Source organism: Lutjanus erythropterus, chromosome 10, assembly GCF_056507025.1.
Source record: "Lutjanus erythropterus isolate fLutEry1 chromosome 10, fLutEry1.hap2, whole genome shotgun sequence".
Taxonomy (NCBI): domain Eukaryota; kingdom Metazoa; phylum Chordata; class Actinopteri; order Lutjaniformes; family Lutjanidae; genus Lutjanus; species Lutjanus erythropterus.
Genome location: NC_139326.1, coordinates 17,891,598 through 17,907,805, shown reverse-complemented (window position 1 = coordinate 17,907,805; position 16,208 = coordinate 17,891,598). Strand labels below are relative to the sequence as shown.

The following is a 16,208-nucleotide window of genomic DNA, read 5'->3' as shown; positions in this document are numbered from 1 at the left end:
ACTGTGACTTCCCCCCGCTCAACATTCCCAAGTTCTGGTCCAAGTGGGTCGGGAAACGTCCTGCTTCTCTTCGCCTACAGCACCAGTTAGTGCCAAGTTAGAACTGGAAACGTCAACTCGCCACGAGTGGCTCCTCCATGTTTGATCCTCAACCCACAGTGTTTGGAGTTTTGTACTCAACATGGGGTATTTTAGTTATGGAAAATAAAAAAGGAATGAAAAGAAGATTTCTCTTGTTTGTTAGATTTATTATTTGATTTTGTCTTTTGTGGTGTTATTCTCAAGTTCAGTAAGAGACTCGACCTCCTAACTTTTTTGTTATGTTGCTATTGTTTGCATTGTTTTTGATTGTGTACATTTGTCTTAATCTGTGTGTGTGCATGTGTTTGCAGCTGGTAACGTAAAAGCAACTCACTGACCGCTGATTGTATTTGTTTCTATGTCTTTCTGTCTCTTCAGGGATTCTGGGTGGAATGACCCTGTCATGATGCCACAGACATGCCAAACCCCACGCCCAGGTGACCAAGGAGGTTGTGCCTGGCTATCAGCCAATCACAGAGGAAGCCCCAATAAAAGAGTTACCTCAGATTTCAGTTCAGAGACATTTCCACTCAAGAGCGTCCTGCTTCACTGACACTCCGCCCCTCTGGTAAGTTTCAGCCGTCATAATAATGATGCGTTATTTCACACCATTCTATAATAAATGTCTTTCTTTAACCAACAAACGTAATGCAACTGATATATATTGACTAATCACTGCCCCACTTTCAAAAAAAAACTAGGACATTTTGTGAAAATGTAAAAATAAAAACAGAATGCAATGAACAGCAAAAACTCTTCTATATCTATTCAGTTGAATACAGACACAAAGACAAGACATTTAAGGTTCAAACTGATTCACTTGATTGATTTATAAATATACACTCATTCTGAATTTAATGCCTACAACATATTCCAAAAAGGTTGGGACAGGGGCATGTTTACCTCTGTGTTACATCATGTTTTCTTTTAACGGCACTCAGTAAGCATTTGGAACTGAGGAAACGAATTGTTGAATTTTTTTTTAAAGTAAAATACTTTACCATTCTTGCTTGATACACAAATACAGGGCAGTCCAGGGTTTCTGTTGTATTTTGTGCTTCATAATACAGTACATATTTTCAATTGGAGACAGGCTTGGACCGCAGGCATGCCAGTGCCCAAATTATTTAAGTACAAAGCCATGCTGTTGTAACACATGCAGAATGTGTCTTGGCATTGTCTTGCTGTAATAAATAATAATCTCTGAAAAAGACCTTGTCTGGATGGCCCCATTTGTTGCCCCAAAACCTGTATGTACTTTTCAGCATCAATAGGGCCTTCACAGATGTGACAGTTAGCAATGTGATGGGCACCAACACACACCCGTACCATTACAGATGCTGGTAACACTCTGATTGGTCCTTTTCCTCTTACGCCCAGAGGTTGCAACATCTATAATTTCTGAAAACAATCTGAAATGTGGACTCATCAGACCACATCACACTTTTCCACTTTGTGCCAGCCCATCTCAGATGAGCTTGGGTCCAGACAAGTCATGTTGTTGATCATTTTCGCTTTGAGTCTTAACTTTTTGAGCATTCCACAACTTTTGTAGTCTTTTGTTGCCCCTTTTCAACTTTTTTGAAATACACAGGCATCAAATTCAGAATGAGTGTATAATTTCAAAAAACAATATCAGTTATCAGTTTGACCATTAAATTGCATTCTGTCTTTATTTATGTTTTATACAGTGTGCCAACTTGTTTCCAATTGGAGTTGTAATTGCCTGATGAAGTTGATTGTAACTTGGCTAAAACAAATAAATTTTTTTTTTATTCTTAGAAATGTATCAATGTGGAGGGCCTAGGTAGCTCAGTTTGTAGAGTGTGCGCCCCACATATGGAGGCTGAGTCCCCTGCAGCGGCTGTGGGTTCGACTCCTCTTCAGCTGTCTCATCAAATAAAGGCATAAAAAGCCCAAAAACATTAAAAAGAAAAAAATAAATGTATCAATGTGTTAAATCAAGCACAGACAGAATGGTATATCTTCAGTTCTCTTGCGATGGTGCCTTATACACATAAACACATTGAAGTAACTTGAATCTTAAACATCATGGTGTTAGTCGTATTTTCTTTTTTGCACAGACAAACCACCAACCTTTTTATTTCTCCTCAGGTCATAGCTCCTGTGCCCACCTCCTTCACTCCGTCGTCCTCCGTAGTCCTCAGTGTTTCCTGATTACCCATCTTGGGATGTTGGCGTTGTTTCGCGGCAGCTGCCATGGAGATAGACGGGTTCCTTTAGTAGGCCATTTCAGACACAACCTCCAGATGTTGTGCCAGATGCAGGTTGTCCACACGGGCAGAATTAGACAAGGACGGGCACAGAGGTGAGATGCTGATCCTGGACATTGCCTTCAATTAGACAAAAGACAAATTAGGCTGTTGCCATAACTAACTTGTATCAGGTATAGTGGCCAATTAATGCAGTTAAAGAGCTGTATTTTATTAGTGTTTTAGTGAAGGGTGAAAGGTCTAAGTAGTGTTTATATTTTTATATTCAATCAGATTATATCTATAAATTTAAATACCTGTTTTCCCTTCTGTTTTTGTGGCAATAATATTTTCTCAGGGAGGTGTACTACCTGCACCCTGCTGTTGTTGTTGGCATAGTGAAGTCCTGACAGTTGTTCCCAAACTTTTTCAGGTCAAGACCCAAATGAGAACTTTTGTGTCTCCCTGGGACCCAAACTGACAAAAATACACCATGAATTGCCACAACATCTAGATCTATAAACTGATAAAGAACATGACAAACCATGAATTTAAAATGTATATGTTGCATATAATGTATTTGTTTCATTGCAGCATCACAGCCATAATCAAATTTGCTAGGTGTAATATTAAGTTTCTCGCCACCTCATAATGAACCTGTCTAATGAAATGCTAGAGGGATTTTAAGTTGAAATGGATACAGGAAGTGTTGAGAACACATCAAGTAGTGTAATACAGTAACTTTAACAGGGTAAACAGGAGTGGATCAAAACGTTAAAATGTGAGCCCCCAAGACCCTAATTTCAGATATCCTTAAATACTGTCACATAATTTTTGAAAGTTTAGAGTGGCTCAGTGCTTTCTAATTCTTCACATTTATGCTATTTTTTGTTTTTTTTTACATCACTTATACAATCTACCATTATTAACTGCTTTATTGAAATCTGTCCTGAATAATAATACTGTATTTTGTTCCTCTCAGGTGCTGTGCGGCTCAGCTTCCTGATTCACACTATTTGACGGCATCACAGCAGGAACTATAGGACTTCCTGTTCCTGTGGAACATCTTGCTCTGCCTCCTGGCACTTCTGAGGACCTACTTGACCCTGTTGCACAAAATTTAGTCAAGACTCTTGTCCTCCAGCATAGAAACCATGCGGCACATTCACGTGGAGTTAGCCCACAAAAAGGCTCCATTAGAGCTTCCAGCCCAGGAGGGGGACCTGCCTCCACCAACAGCCCCAACACTGGGCCTAGACCCTGGGGTCAGACCGGGGGCACCCAGGCACTTCGGACAGGAGGAATTGCGGCTCCAAAAGGTCTACCAGCTCTCCATTTTCTCCCAGTTGGGGGGATTTTCTACCTCCACAGAATCCCACACTGATACCCAACAGAGGCCTGTTCGGTTGGGCGTGAAAAGGGGGCTAGAGGAGCCCCAGTTGACTCATAAGCGCCCCCACCTGGGGGAAACTTCAGACAGGGAGGCGTTGGAGGGAGGGGTGCTGTGCGGGCCAGCCCCTGCTCAAGGTGTTGGGATGGGCCCCGGTGGGCCTGGTTCTTTATACTCTTGCACACAGATGGAGCATAGAGACTCTGACGGGGGACTGTCACCCAAGTCTCCACCCCTCTCCCCAAGTCACAACCCCTCCCGACGCCCAACTCAGCACAATCATGACAGGCCCATTCCTGATGTGTTTGCTCCACTCTCACCTAAATCCCCCCCAATGTGTGACCCACATGGTCATCTCTGTGACCAGGGCCATTCCCTTGGAGGCTCAACCAGGACTGAGGCACCTAACGGGGGGCACACCCCCACCTACTCACTAGGTAGCCCTGGAAATGAGAGCTGTAGTAATGGCTCATCTGGAGGCCAGCCCAGCCCCTACTTATATGAAATGTCCACATATGAGACTCCCAACCCTGCCAGTCCCACAAGCCCTCCAGGCCCTTTCTCCCCCCCACACCACACAGAGCTGCAGGAACCAGGGGAGGCCACCGAATGGGACGTTGGACTCGAATCCTCCCCACCTGAGCGAAGTGCAACCCAGGCTGCATCCTCCTCTTCTAATGGCCTGGCCTCTTGGGAGAAAACTCCTAGCAGTAATGGCCACCGTCTCTCCTCTGGAGGACACTGGCCAGCCAAAAAGAGGCTGCTGTCTCCGAGTGACACAGGGGAGTCGTGTTCAGAAGATGAGGGGCCCTCCACGTCCAAGAGAAGCAGGCTGTCACTCCTGGCTCCAGGACTTGGCCCAGCCTCATGTCGCAGCACAGATTCTAAGGCTGCCCCTTACTGGAACCACCTGCTGCCCTCTGCATGGGACCGGCCTAAGGTCAGAACACCTGCATGCATACATGAACACACTTCATACATCTCTCTGGGGAAATCGCTTTGAATAATCTAAGAGCCTGTTCATACTCAGTATTAACATCTGTCCTGGGTTATCCGAACACAAGTGAACAGTTTAAAGAGTGTGAGAATGCGTCTCCAGATGTGTCTCGAGTGACCACTTGTGAATGGATCTCACTTCCCCACTCTTTATGCAAATAAACATTGGGGCTATTTCGTCAGTTGTTTGTCAGTCCATTTGGCCGTTCAGTGTGAAGATTTTTCCACACTAAACTCCTCTGTGAGCCCACAATGAGCCTCATGTTTTACCTGTGCTGTCAGCAGCCTGGCAGAGAGGCTCCGTGGTGTACTGGGATTTTTATAACTGAACTATGTGCAGACAGCACACTTTGACTGTCTTTGACTGTGTGGAAATCTGATGTTTTCGTATTACAGATGATGAAGAAAATCAATAAAATTAATTAAAATTCATGAATAAAAAGGCATTAATGACAGAGAAAGTAAAAATGTGCATCCCAGCACACCATGGAGCATCTCTTCTGTCTGCCTTTCACAGCACAGAAGCAAAGAAACAACGTGCATTAAATGCCGAATTTACAAGTCGGCACAAATGATTGAGAATTCGCCATAGCCGTTTTACTTCCCTGCTCTTAATGTAATAAACATGTTTGCAAAATAGTTTTTAACTGTCCATCAGCAGTAGTAGAGTAGGCGGTCCTTCAGTAAGGAAAGGACACATTGTGTATGCACTGCTGAAAGTGTGGTCTGCGCAATCTAGCCTCAAATGCATCTTGAGTGCGTTCAAACCAGTTGTATTCAGATCAGCCAGGACGCATGTTTATACCAGGTATGAACAGGGCCTAATTTTTGAAAGCAACTCCATCAGCCTGTAGTTCCAACTGCTGTCCTAGTTAATAGCTTAGATGAGCTGTTATTCAGCTTGGCTGTAATAATAAGACAGTAACTGGCTTCAATTACAGACGTAGCAAAATTTTCCTATGATCCTAATTTATTCATATCATGAAGTACTTGGAGTAGGGAAATTACAGTTGAGGAAATCTTTTCATTTTGTCTTTTTTAATGACCAGATGATACAGCTTTCCAGCCCTAATTAAATACTGCTATTTGAAAGAAGCTCAAGGTGATTTTATTGCAGCATACATTAAAAAACAGCATGTGCACATCTGCATGCAAATACCATTCTTTTAGGCCAAAAACATTTAGACCACCATATGTGAAGGCTTCTTAAACTTTGAATACAGAATAAGGAATAGCCGTTGCAAGTCAGTGTTTGATGGTAAGACATCTGTGAGCCTTGACAGTCCTGGAAAAGAGGCTGAGGCATAAATAAAGAGAAACTAAGGGAACAAGTAAAAGTGAAAGAGTGAAGTGATGGCCGGCTCATTATCACGCTGCGCTGGAACAGGCTGAGTAGCTCCAGAATAAAGCCCATTGAGGGAGGGCCCATTGTTCCCCCACATGAGTGTGCTCTGTCTCTCGTACACATACACACATAAACACTCACAGTCACACGCACACATGTACATACATCCTGCTTAAAATGGTTCTGGAAGTGAATTGGCCATTTTTTAACACTGGGAGGCCAGAAAGAGCTTTGAGTGTGTGGGTTTGTGGGACGGGGAGTGTGCTAATAGTGACAATAGAGTTCACTAGTTGGCCAGTTAGGTTTCATACAGTGGTGGTATCATTGTGACCAGAGGTGTGTATGTGAGGGAAGCTCAGGGAGAAACTGATAGATGTAAGAAAGACTCAAGGACACAAATTAGGGACAAAGAGGACAGTGAAAGGAAGAGTTAAAGAAAAGGAGCTAGGCTGAACTTTAACAGGTGGTATTTCAGTACATAAAAGTTAAAAAGAGATACTTTAGAGACACAGAAACAGGATACAGGAGGATATTCTAAAATGTCGTCTGTGGTTTTGATAGAGACTGACGATGAGACGACAAGCTGACAAAGAGCTTCAAGCTCTGTAGAGAGCCAGTGCAACCAAGGGTTAGCTAATAGCAATAAGCTAACCATGAGTGAAAGGTTTGCTGTGAGCAAATGGCAAACAGGTAGCCTAGGTTTGGCTAGTGACGAATCGTCTGACAGCTGGGTGACCTTTACGATGAACGGGAGCCTGGAAATGGGGAATGTTTATGCGTGTGATGCAACGTCCAATAGTCAGTGCTCAGTAAGTAAGAGGACAAAATTACGCATACGAATTTCTCTAAAAGGAACACAAACACAGTCACATGCCCATTTATTCTTGTTCTGAGTAGCTTTATTTTTTTGTGTAAATTGAGAATTTTACTTCTCAGCATTTCAAGTAAGTAGCTCATTTTTTGAGTAGCCAAGTGCTGATATAGATCAGGTTATTAAGGGATAATAAATAATGATGTACTTTTTTTTTGTCTTGTTCAGGCTGCCACCAACTGCACAAGATCAGGGAGACGGCTAAAAAGTGGGCTGCGGATGAAAAGGTAAGTGCTCCATCATATTTCCTACAAGAAAACCTAATTTAAACTTAAGAAAAGTCAACACAGGGAAGATGGTGGGAGTTTGCGTAGTTAGTATGTTATTCTAAATTAAAGGGTTTTGTGTCTGGACTTGAATACTCAGACACACTCAGGGGCATGTGACATGTTGGTTGAAACAAAATTAGTGTAATTTTAACCACTAACCACCAGTCTGTTTTATGTGTGTTTGTGGTCGTATTCAGTCGGCAGCTGCGCAGCGGCAGACACACAGACACCGGCCGCTCCACACGTTCCAGTTGGCCCTCATCTTCCATCAGCAGATCACTACTCGGCAACTTTGAGGTACAACTTGTAAACATTATTTGAATAATTTGATGAGACTGAGGCTAAAGATGGTGTTGGCGTCCAGGGTGTATTAGCAAATCCAGCTGCAGCCAACCATTGTAAACATATTTCAGGTGGATCCGGTAGAGTCCTCCTTGACAACACACACTCTGTGTGACCACTTTATCGGGGCACCTGTTCAGTCCAATTCATGTCAGTACAACAGATCAGCCATTAATTCAGCCTTTACAAAGTTTATACTGTTTCGTTTTTGGTGACATTGTGAGTCATAGTTAAGAGTGGTGTTTTTTGTCCTTCCCATTTACACACATGAGAACAACACCACCACTAACTAGAGTCCTGCACCCACATGCACCCCAAAGCTGAGTACAAGAACTGACCTGTTACCTGCAATTATCTCCACCGAGAAAAGCCACTGAAATTTTTCTTCCAGTCTCCCACCACACCAAACGTTCGACTTGGCCTCCGGTGATATATTGTCCGCAACTGACCCTGCCTTTATGTAAATCATTTTAGCTATCAGCTAACTTACATCGCTGTTTGATCGAACAGTGACGTCTTAATTTGGCCAGATGTGGGGTCATAGGCTTTCACAATAAAATCCTGGCAGTTGATTAAGCTTGATATTGTTAGCGGATTTAACATTGAAATACTGCATAATCATTTTCATTTCTGATTTCTCCAGGAAAAAAAAAACATACGACTGTACTGTCGATATTCTTTTATTGTTCTCACCCACTACCTGCCTGTAATTAGCTCATTGTTATCCATGCCCACACAAGTGAATTTATATACAGTAAATACATTTTACTGTATAATTTTTGTACTCAAACCCTTGCAGGACTCTGTCAATAACTATAATCTCAATGCAAAAACATATAAATTAATTAAAACCCAAACAGTTTTTAAGTCTTTTTCTTTTTGGGGTCCTCCTCTGGATGTAAAGAGGTCTAGCTGTTGATCAAATAGTTGAGCCTTGCCCCAGATTTACTAACAGTAAAAGCAGATATTAAGTCAGTGCCGAATGTCAGGGTTAACACATGTTGTACTCCTTAGTGTAGCTAAGGAGGATCCTAATATATTGGCATAAAATGGGTATCAGTGATTTAATGCTTTCAAAATATCCTCCTCTTGGCTCACATTGTTGTTGACCTGCAGATGCATATTTTTCTGTGTTCAACATGGCTTTGGTTTCAATTATGATGAATACAGGAAATATGGATTTTTATGGATTTCACAGTCAAAGTAGGATGTTTTTCTGATTGTGTGGCCAAACGTGACTCAGAGTGCAGCAGTAAACTGTGTTCTTGATGAGCCCAAAGTTTTATAGTATTAAGAGTTTTAAAAAGGCTCCTGTTCATGACTATAAACCCTCTTCTCTTTCTCTCGTGTGTTACAGGAGTCTATACTGAAGGGACGATTCTCCCCATCAGGCCGGATCGAAGGCTTCACAGCAGAGATCGGTGCCAGTGGCTCCTATTGCCCACAGCACGTCACCCTGCCTGTGCAGGTTACGTACTACGACATCTCAGAGCACAGTGCACCCTCCCCCTTCCTGGTCAGTCTGTGTGTGTGTGTGTGTGTGTGTGTGTGTGTGTGTGTGTGTGTGTGTGTGTGTGTGTGTGTATCTGCAAGATATTGTGTGTGTTGTGTACACACTCAGTCAAGCACAAATAATAAAATGGAATTGTTTATTGCACATAGCAGGTAGTTTGTTTAATAGTATGAAAACAATACACCCTTTGACAGAAAAAAAGAAAAACTAGATCTGAACAACTGCCCAAAACAATAACAAATACACAACTGGCTTTGACAAAATTGATGTTGGCTTGATTCCTCAGAACCAGATGTAAAACATCTGTGGCATGATTTTCCTTTTTAATGCATGTATCGTGAAACTTTTTCCCCACATCTGTCCACATCAGCACTAGGTATAATACATTCATCACATGTATTATAATAATAAAACATCTCCAACTCCTTAGTAATGGTGGCCCAGCATTAATATTGGAACAACTTCAGTCTTGAACGAGAAGAAGTCTCGAACTACGTCTGCTGTCACACTGGACCATTTGGAAACCAGCTGTTTTCACTTTCTTAGCCTTGTGCCTTATGTTGACTTTGAATTGTTGTGTGTAAAAGTGGTGAATGTCAGGCCTCTTTCGATTCACTTCTCTGAACTGTTAATTTACATTTAACAGGACTCCCTGCGTAATTACAGCTTGATGCAGTTATTGTAGTCCGCTTTCATTTAGTTTTGTTTTTTGTGTTAAGTGTTTTTGATGATGAATTGGTTTTAAACGCATAACTTACACAGATGTGTTTCATCAGAGCATCAAATCAGAAATGAAAATTGCCATTGAAACGCTGCCATCATACAACTGCTCCCTAAAAGTTTTTATAGCACATTTAATACAGATCCCAACCCTGATGAAGAAGTTCAAAGCCATTAAAATGTATCGATGAATAAGAGTTATTTTGCCATTACAGTGATTGAGGACATTCAATCAGTGCCATGTGTCTGTCTCTCTCCCTCACAGGGGGTGATATCCCTCGAGCCTCTTGGAAAGAAAGGATACAGCATACCCAAAGCAGGGACCATTCAAGTGGTAAGTTAGTCTTTTATTTTGTCCTTATATCGTTCTTTGCTCAGGAAAAAACAGTGCCCAGTTGCATAAACTACCTTGTTTCAAACTTAAGTTTGCCCCCTTAACAAAATATTTCCTCAGGCTGAGGGGTTCATTTAGAAGCGTTGCATAAAGCTCCTTAGGTTGTCTCCTTGCCTAAGTGTTTAGACCAATGGTTTTCTTGGCCATCGACTTGTGTTCCACAAATTATTTCACGTTTAAGAGACTGGAATGGGTCCCTTATCATTTTTGGAGGAAAAACATCATTAGGGATCTTCTAACAACACATAAAAGAATACTTAAGTAGCAAACACTCAGAGATTAAAGGGTTCCCTTACAACATCCTAAGGAAATGCTTAAGATGATTTTATACAACTCATTTTCTTTCATAGGCATTCTTAGAGCAACATTCGTAGCTTATGTGGTTTTATGCAACTAGGCACAGATTGTGAAAAATATTTCCTAGATATGTCTCTCAACATTTTAATATGATGTCATAGAATATGTTGATATGTTGATATCATACTATAAGTCTCATGTACTTGGTTGTTGCAAGGATGAAACTGCGCAAAAAAAACAACAAAACTCTGGTACGCTCTGTTCTCAGACCTTATTTAATCCCAACAAAACTGTGGTGAAGATGTTCCTGGTGACCTACAACTTCGGCGACATGCCCGTCAATCACATGACCTTCCTGCGCCACCGTATCTTCCTGGTGCCTGTAGAAGAGGGGGTTGAAGGGAAAAGCGAGGCATCTCCAGGGGGTGAAGTGCTAGACAGGAAGAAGATTCTCTGCTACCTGATACATCTCAGGTATGAGCGAGGTTTCAGATGATGCATTACTCTTTACACCTGATATTTTGTTGACACTTTTAAAATCTGCTTTATTAGGCCGTTTTGAAGTGTCTGGAAAAGTATCACAAGATTACAATAATAACTCTTATTAGCTGCTACAACTGAACTGTCCACAGTGTCCTTGTGATTGCCTGAAAGCCTTTAAAATGTTGTGAAAGGGTCTAACCATAAACCATGATCTTCTCCTAAACCTACCCCAGTAATTTTTGTTCCTAACCAACCATGTATTGTGTTGCACAGATATCTACTGAAGTGTCAAATGCCTATTTTACTTATTTATCCAAAAAAAAAAAAAACACAACTGCACACCTTCTGAATTCAAGATTCTCTCTTGCTCCAAAATAAAACTAGCTTATTTGCATGGCTAACCGAGCTAAGTAGCTAACAGAAGCTACAGTTAGCAGCAGTAGGCAGGTAATGCTGCCCCCTGTTTGTTTGGAGTATAAGTATAAATTCGACAGGTGGCCAATTCTTACGTATTGCACCTTCAATAATACATAGTACCTTTGCAAACTTTTTTCATGTAGTTGCAGTAATTTTTCAAGTTTAAGAAAGAAAAATGTGTTTCGCTAACACTTTCTTTTGGTTCTGGCTCATCTTCAATCTTTCTCAGATTCCAGAGCTCCAAATCTGGGAAGATCTACTTGCACAATGATATCCGGCTGCTATTCTCCCGAAAATCCATCGAAGTGGACACAGGGATCCCTTATGAGCTGAAATCTTTCACCGAGGTGCCAAGAAACCCTAAATACTCCCCCCGTGTGTGACCCCAGCTTGACCCTTTGACCCTCCCCAACGCCAACGCAGCCCCTCCTGTGCTTCCTAAATAGGAGGGAGGGAAACAGACGGACTGCTAGAACGATGGACACAAAACTTGATGAGACTTGATGAGACACGCCACATGTACACAAGACACAGGTGCACATATGATACAGTGTTGGTGATTGTAAAAACCCTGCTTTTATGCATTTATTCTCCATTGAATGTCAAAGCAAACTGGTGTTAGAAAACCACTCAACCAAACACAGCATTCCTTGTATCTTCCATTCACTGAAAATATTAGAAGTAGTAGAAATGTAAGTGTAGGAGCAGTCAAAGGCAGGACTTTTACAGCACCTTCATCTGTGTAAACACTGACACACACACACCAAAAGAGACTGACACACACAGCACATACCACACGTCACAGCTGAAAGGTGGTGACTCTCTGAGTTCAGTGTTAACATGCATGCCTTGTGATTTAAACACCTGACTTTTCCTCTAGTGCCGTATCACACTGTCCTTCACTCTGCCTGCAGCTCCAACCGCCTCATCGGACCAATAATTTCCACAAGTTTTAATCTGACTAAAGGCCACAAAACAATAAGCACATCCCTGATTGTGGGGAGAATAAAATGAAACCCTCCCTTCACACTTTTCACACACTCACACACTTTCTGACCAGCGGAGAGGACATGAGCAGAGACGCAAACACTAGTGAAAGCGAGTTTGATCTAGGATGTCTTATCGTTTAACACGATTAAAAACAAAACAAAACACCGGCATGATTTGACTAAACTCAGGACATATGTTCACCTTCCGTGGTAGAGACCTCTGTGTACACTTCAGGCCAGGAGGGTCATACCATGTCATGAAAAACAGGGGAATCCAGTTCATTTAATGTAGCCAGACTGAGGGACACTGTGCTGTTTCTTTTTTTTTTTTTTCTTTTTCTTTTTTTTAGATTCTGTTCAGAACAGTCTGATGTTGGAACAGAAAATGAAAAAAACAACAAGCTGTAGTATTTTTAATTTATGTTTTCGCAAATGTCTTAATAAGCAATATGCTGCACAAAGTAGAGTGTGTTTTTCAGCCAGACGAGCTTTCTCTGGAGGGGAGGATGGAGAAAGCGGAGAAATAAAAGTGAGGGAAGAAATGGGAGGAGGGAGGGATGATGAGGGAGGGAAGGGTGGTGGGGTATTTAATATGGGGAAAAAGTCTATGTATATTTAAAAGAATAAACTCTGCGACTGGCGAGTAGCACCTGTGTTTGTTGTTATTTTTGATTGACAGGCATCGTGGAAATCCTACCTTTTATCAGGTCATTGTGGTTACAGCACTGTGGCTTTCCACCCATTTACTGACACAGTGGATTGGTTATTATAACATGTTTCAACTAACGGTTGCAATTGCTCAGTCATGGTGGGCTGCCTTGCTCAATTATTTGTGCCAAGGCCAATTCTGGTACAAAATACTGCCTTATTTTTCACTGCATGTAAGGTATCACACTGTACCTTTCATACAAAACATGCAGCTGAAAGTGCTGTACGTTTAGAAAATGAATAAAAAACAGAAATGTAACAATTAAAAACCAGGAAAATAAATTAGGCAATTTGATAGATCAGATAAAAATGCATTTGAAAGGATAATGAACTACTGAAAAGGCATTAAAAGGTTATTTAAGGCATAAACTGTCATCAAAACAGAATACAAGGTCATTTAAAATGCATAGACGCCCATTTAAAATCAGCATGAATAGAACACTGAGCACTCTTAAATTACTAATTCATTTTACGTACGTTTCTAATAAAGACTTTTTGAAAAGCCATCATGAGGGCAACCCATATTTGAGTTTCATGCTACAGTCTGCAGGTTTGCTTGTGAATATATATAATGCAATTTGACAGCATCTTTTAGACCTTGCCTGCTTGATAAACATCCACATCTTTTAAACTCCACTCCCCCAGTTTGCAACACAGACTTTCGGCTATAAACTTAATAAGTCTTAAGCACCAAATGATACAACGAGTGGGTCATTATTAAAGCTATAAGCTCCACTGTCCTGCATCACCCGCTTCACCCATTAACCCACATTTTACATAGCTGACTACTAAAGAAAATCAATAATATGACACAAAATATTGATTTAAAAAAATAATTTAATTGCCTCACCAAGTCCTCCAAAGCCTGTGTTCATAGCAATGATCTGTTACTCATAGCAGAAGTCAAATATTCATAAATAACGGACTGCAGAATGCCTTAACTGACCATTCAGAAATAAGCGTTGAACAAAGCTGCATAATAAACTGAAATAAACCTGTTGGCATCACTATGATCTCCTCCAGAGTCACAGAAACCATGACACAACTGGCTTAAGACTAGTAGTACTGATCATGACAAGTAAGCTCAACTTCATATGTAAAAACTAGTGGAATTGTTCTGTAAAACTTAAAAACAGTTAAAAAAAATATTTAAATCAAATTAATACCCATGTGTCAACATGCTACTCTATTACACCCCTACTTGAGACAAACTAGAAATAACATCCAGTAAAGGAAGCAGCTGACTAATAGTCACGAAAGGAAGCCTGCAAACAGAGATTCAGTTCTATTTCCAGTCTTGCATTCTTGGATTTGTGTTTACAGATCAGCATGAGAGGAACCTTTAAGCTGGAGAGTGCTTCCTCCCCTGACTTCTGTTGCAGCACCGAAACTGCTGAGTGCCTGCAGCCAGACAGACTTCGGTTGTTTTGGGAAGTTCTGCAAATATTGATGTCAAACTGTGCTAATGTCAAGTTTGGCATTGCTGAAGAGAGAATCCATCCTCTGTATTTACCAGCTAAAAATACTGAGGAACATCTATATATATACGTATATATATTCTCACCAACAAAACAGCCAGTCATCTCTGAAATACACAGTTAATAATGTAAGAAAAAATAAAATATTAAGACAAAAATATGGATGATCCTGAACTTATAATTGTGCAGGTTGTGTTTGTTAGGTGTCTCATGTTGCTTTCAGGGCACGTTTTAATCCTTTCAATGCTGCTAAATAACATCTACATATAACTCACCTTTGTCTTGGTAATTTAAAAATAATCAAGAACTGAATGAGTCCATCTTTCCTTTTTAGGGAGAATAAAGGTTAAAGATGAATTAACCCATCCACCTTTCACATCCACCAACCCTACACAAACACACACAGTTATTCATTTACACACCAGTGCTACCTCCAAGTCATCTTTCTGCAGCAGCTGGAATGGCGTGGATGGGTGTGACTAATGCTGCAGGCTTTTGCCAGAGGGGAGGGGTCTGGACAAATCCAGCAGCCCCTGAGAGACCTGCGTTTACAGGAGAGCCTGAACAATAAAGAAAGTTAAGAAGAAGAACAGTTTTTCATGCTTCTGTCTTCTTCTACTCATTACAGTCACCCCTTTCTTCACATTGCTTCGTTATACTTACTATTATCTTGATTCAGCTGTATTGTCATCATTTATTACAGTTCTAGATGCAGACTTGACTGAGTTCATAGCCACCACTGACTTTGTGACAACACAGATATGACACAAATCCCAAATGCTGACTTGGCTCAAAGCATTTTCTGACCCCTGGTGGCAGGAGTCAGTATTGTGGCTCCACATCCAGGCCTGCAGTGAGACAGCAGGATAAAACAGGATGCAGCTGAGGCCCATCCCGTTCAACGCAGGTTTTTGGTAAGTTGTAGTTTGTCAGAATTTCCAGACTGAATCTCTTGACACATGGAATGATTTGCATTTTTTTTCACATGCAATTTTGGCATAGATGATTTTTAGACTCTTTGGCTCTTTCATAGTCATCTCATGTTGGTGTGAACACTTACACATCGTGTCATCTGGTTGCCTGATAAATGTTGATTATAGACATTCATTGTAATATGGCAAACTTGTGCACCAATCTCTCTAACTTAAACTTTATCACTCCGTTTACCAGAACACCGAATATGTGCACTAACGGATGATCCATTAACTTCTGGATTATAAAGCCATTAAATCTATGTTTACTCATTGTGTCATAATGGCTCTTTAGCGTCTGTCTGATTTTCTCACTGGCTCACAGGCTGGTGGCTCAGGGGTGCGTATGCTTACTGCTCCTGTCAGATGAAATACAATGTAGTTTTGGTGCACGTAGACAGTCATGCAGAAATGTGCTACTCTGGAATTCAGAAAATTACCATCATATGCCTTTTCTAATACCCTAAAAAAAATCTTTGCAATGAGAACACAAAAAAATCTGGAAACATTCTCCTATTGTTACAGTACTTTTTAGGAAAACTATGATGTATTTTGCCAAAAACAATGCATGGACACACAAAAATAATAAACCAGCAGAGACCCTCTCCACCCATACCCTCTCATTTTCTGATGATTTTGCCGTGCCTGGGATGATTTACTAATTTAAAAAGTTAGTATTTAACATCCTGGAAGTGAGACTCAACAATCAACTATCTTCCTGTTGTGTTTAA

The 16,208-nt window shown here is 41.0% G+C and overlaps 1 protein-coding gene across 3 annotated transcripts in view; it reads left to right on the top strand.

The window, feature by feature from the left end:
* Positions 1-12,891, top strand: part of atosb (atos homolog b) — a 33,074-nt gene extending 20,183 nt beyond the window's left edge. For all 3 annotated transcript variants that reach the window (XM_084728462.1, XM_084728460.1, XM_084728461.1), the window contains 9 exons: positions 460-649; positions 2,197-2,410; positions 3,277-4,624; positions 7,065-7,123; positions 7,363-7,462; positions 8,865-9,023; positions 10,006-10,074; positions 10,700-10,905; positions 11,561-12,891. In XM_084728462.1, coding sequence (XP_084584588.1) covers positions 3,449-4,624; positions 7,065-7,123; positions 7,363-7,462; positions 8,865-9,023; positions 10,006-10,074; positions 10,700-10,905; positions 11,561-11,714 — 1,923 coding nt within the window. In that variant the 5' untranslated portion in view covers positions 460-649; positions 2,197-2,410; positions 3,277-3,448 and the 3' untranslated portion in view covers positions 11,715-12,891. The remainder of the gene's footprint in view (positions 1-459; positions 650-2,196; positions 2,411-3,276; positions 4,625-7,064; positions 7,124-7,362; positions 7,463-8,864; positions 9,024-10,005; positions 10,075-10,699; positions 10,906-11,560) is intronic.
* Positions 12,892-16,208: the final 3,317 nt, after the last annotated feature.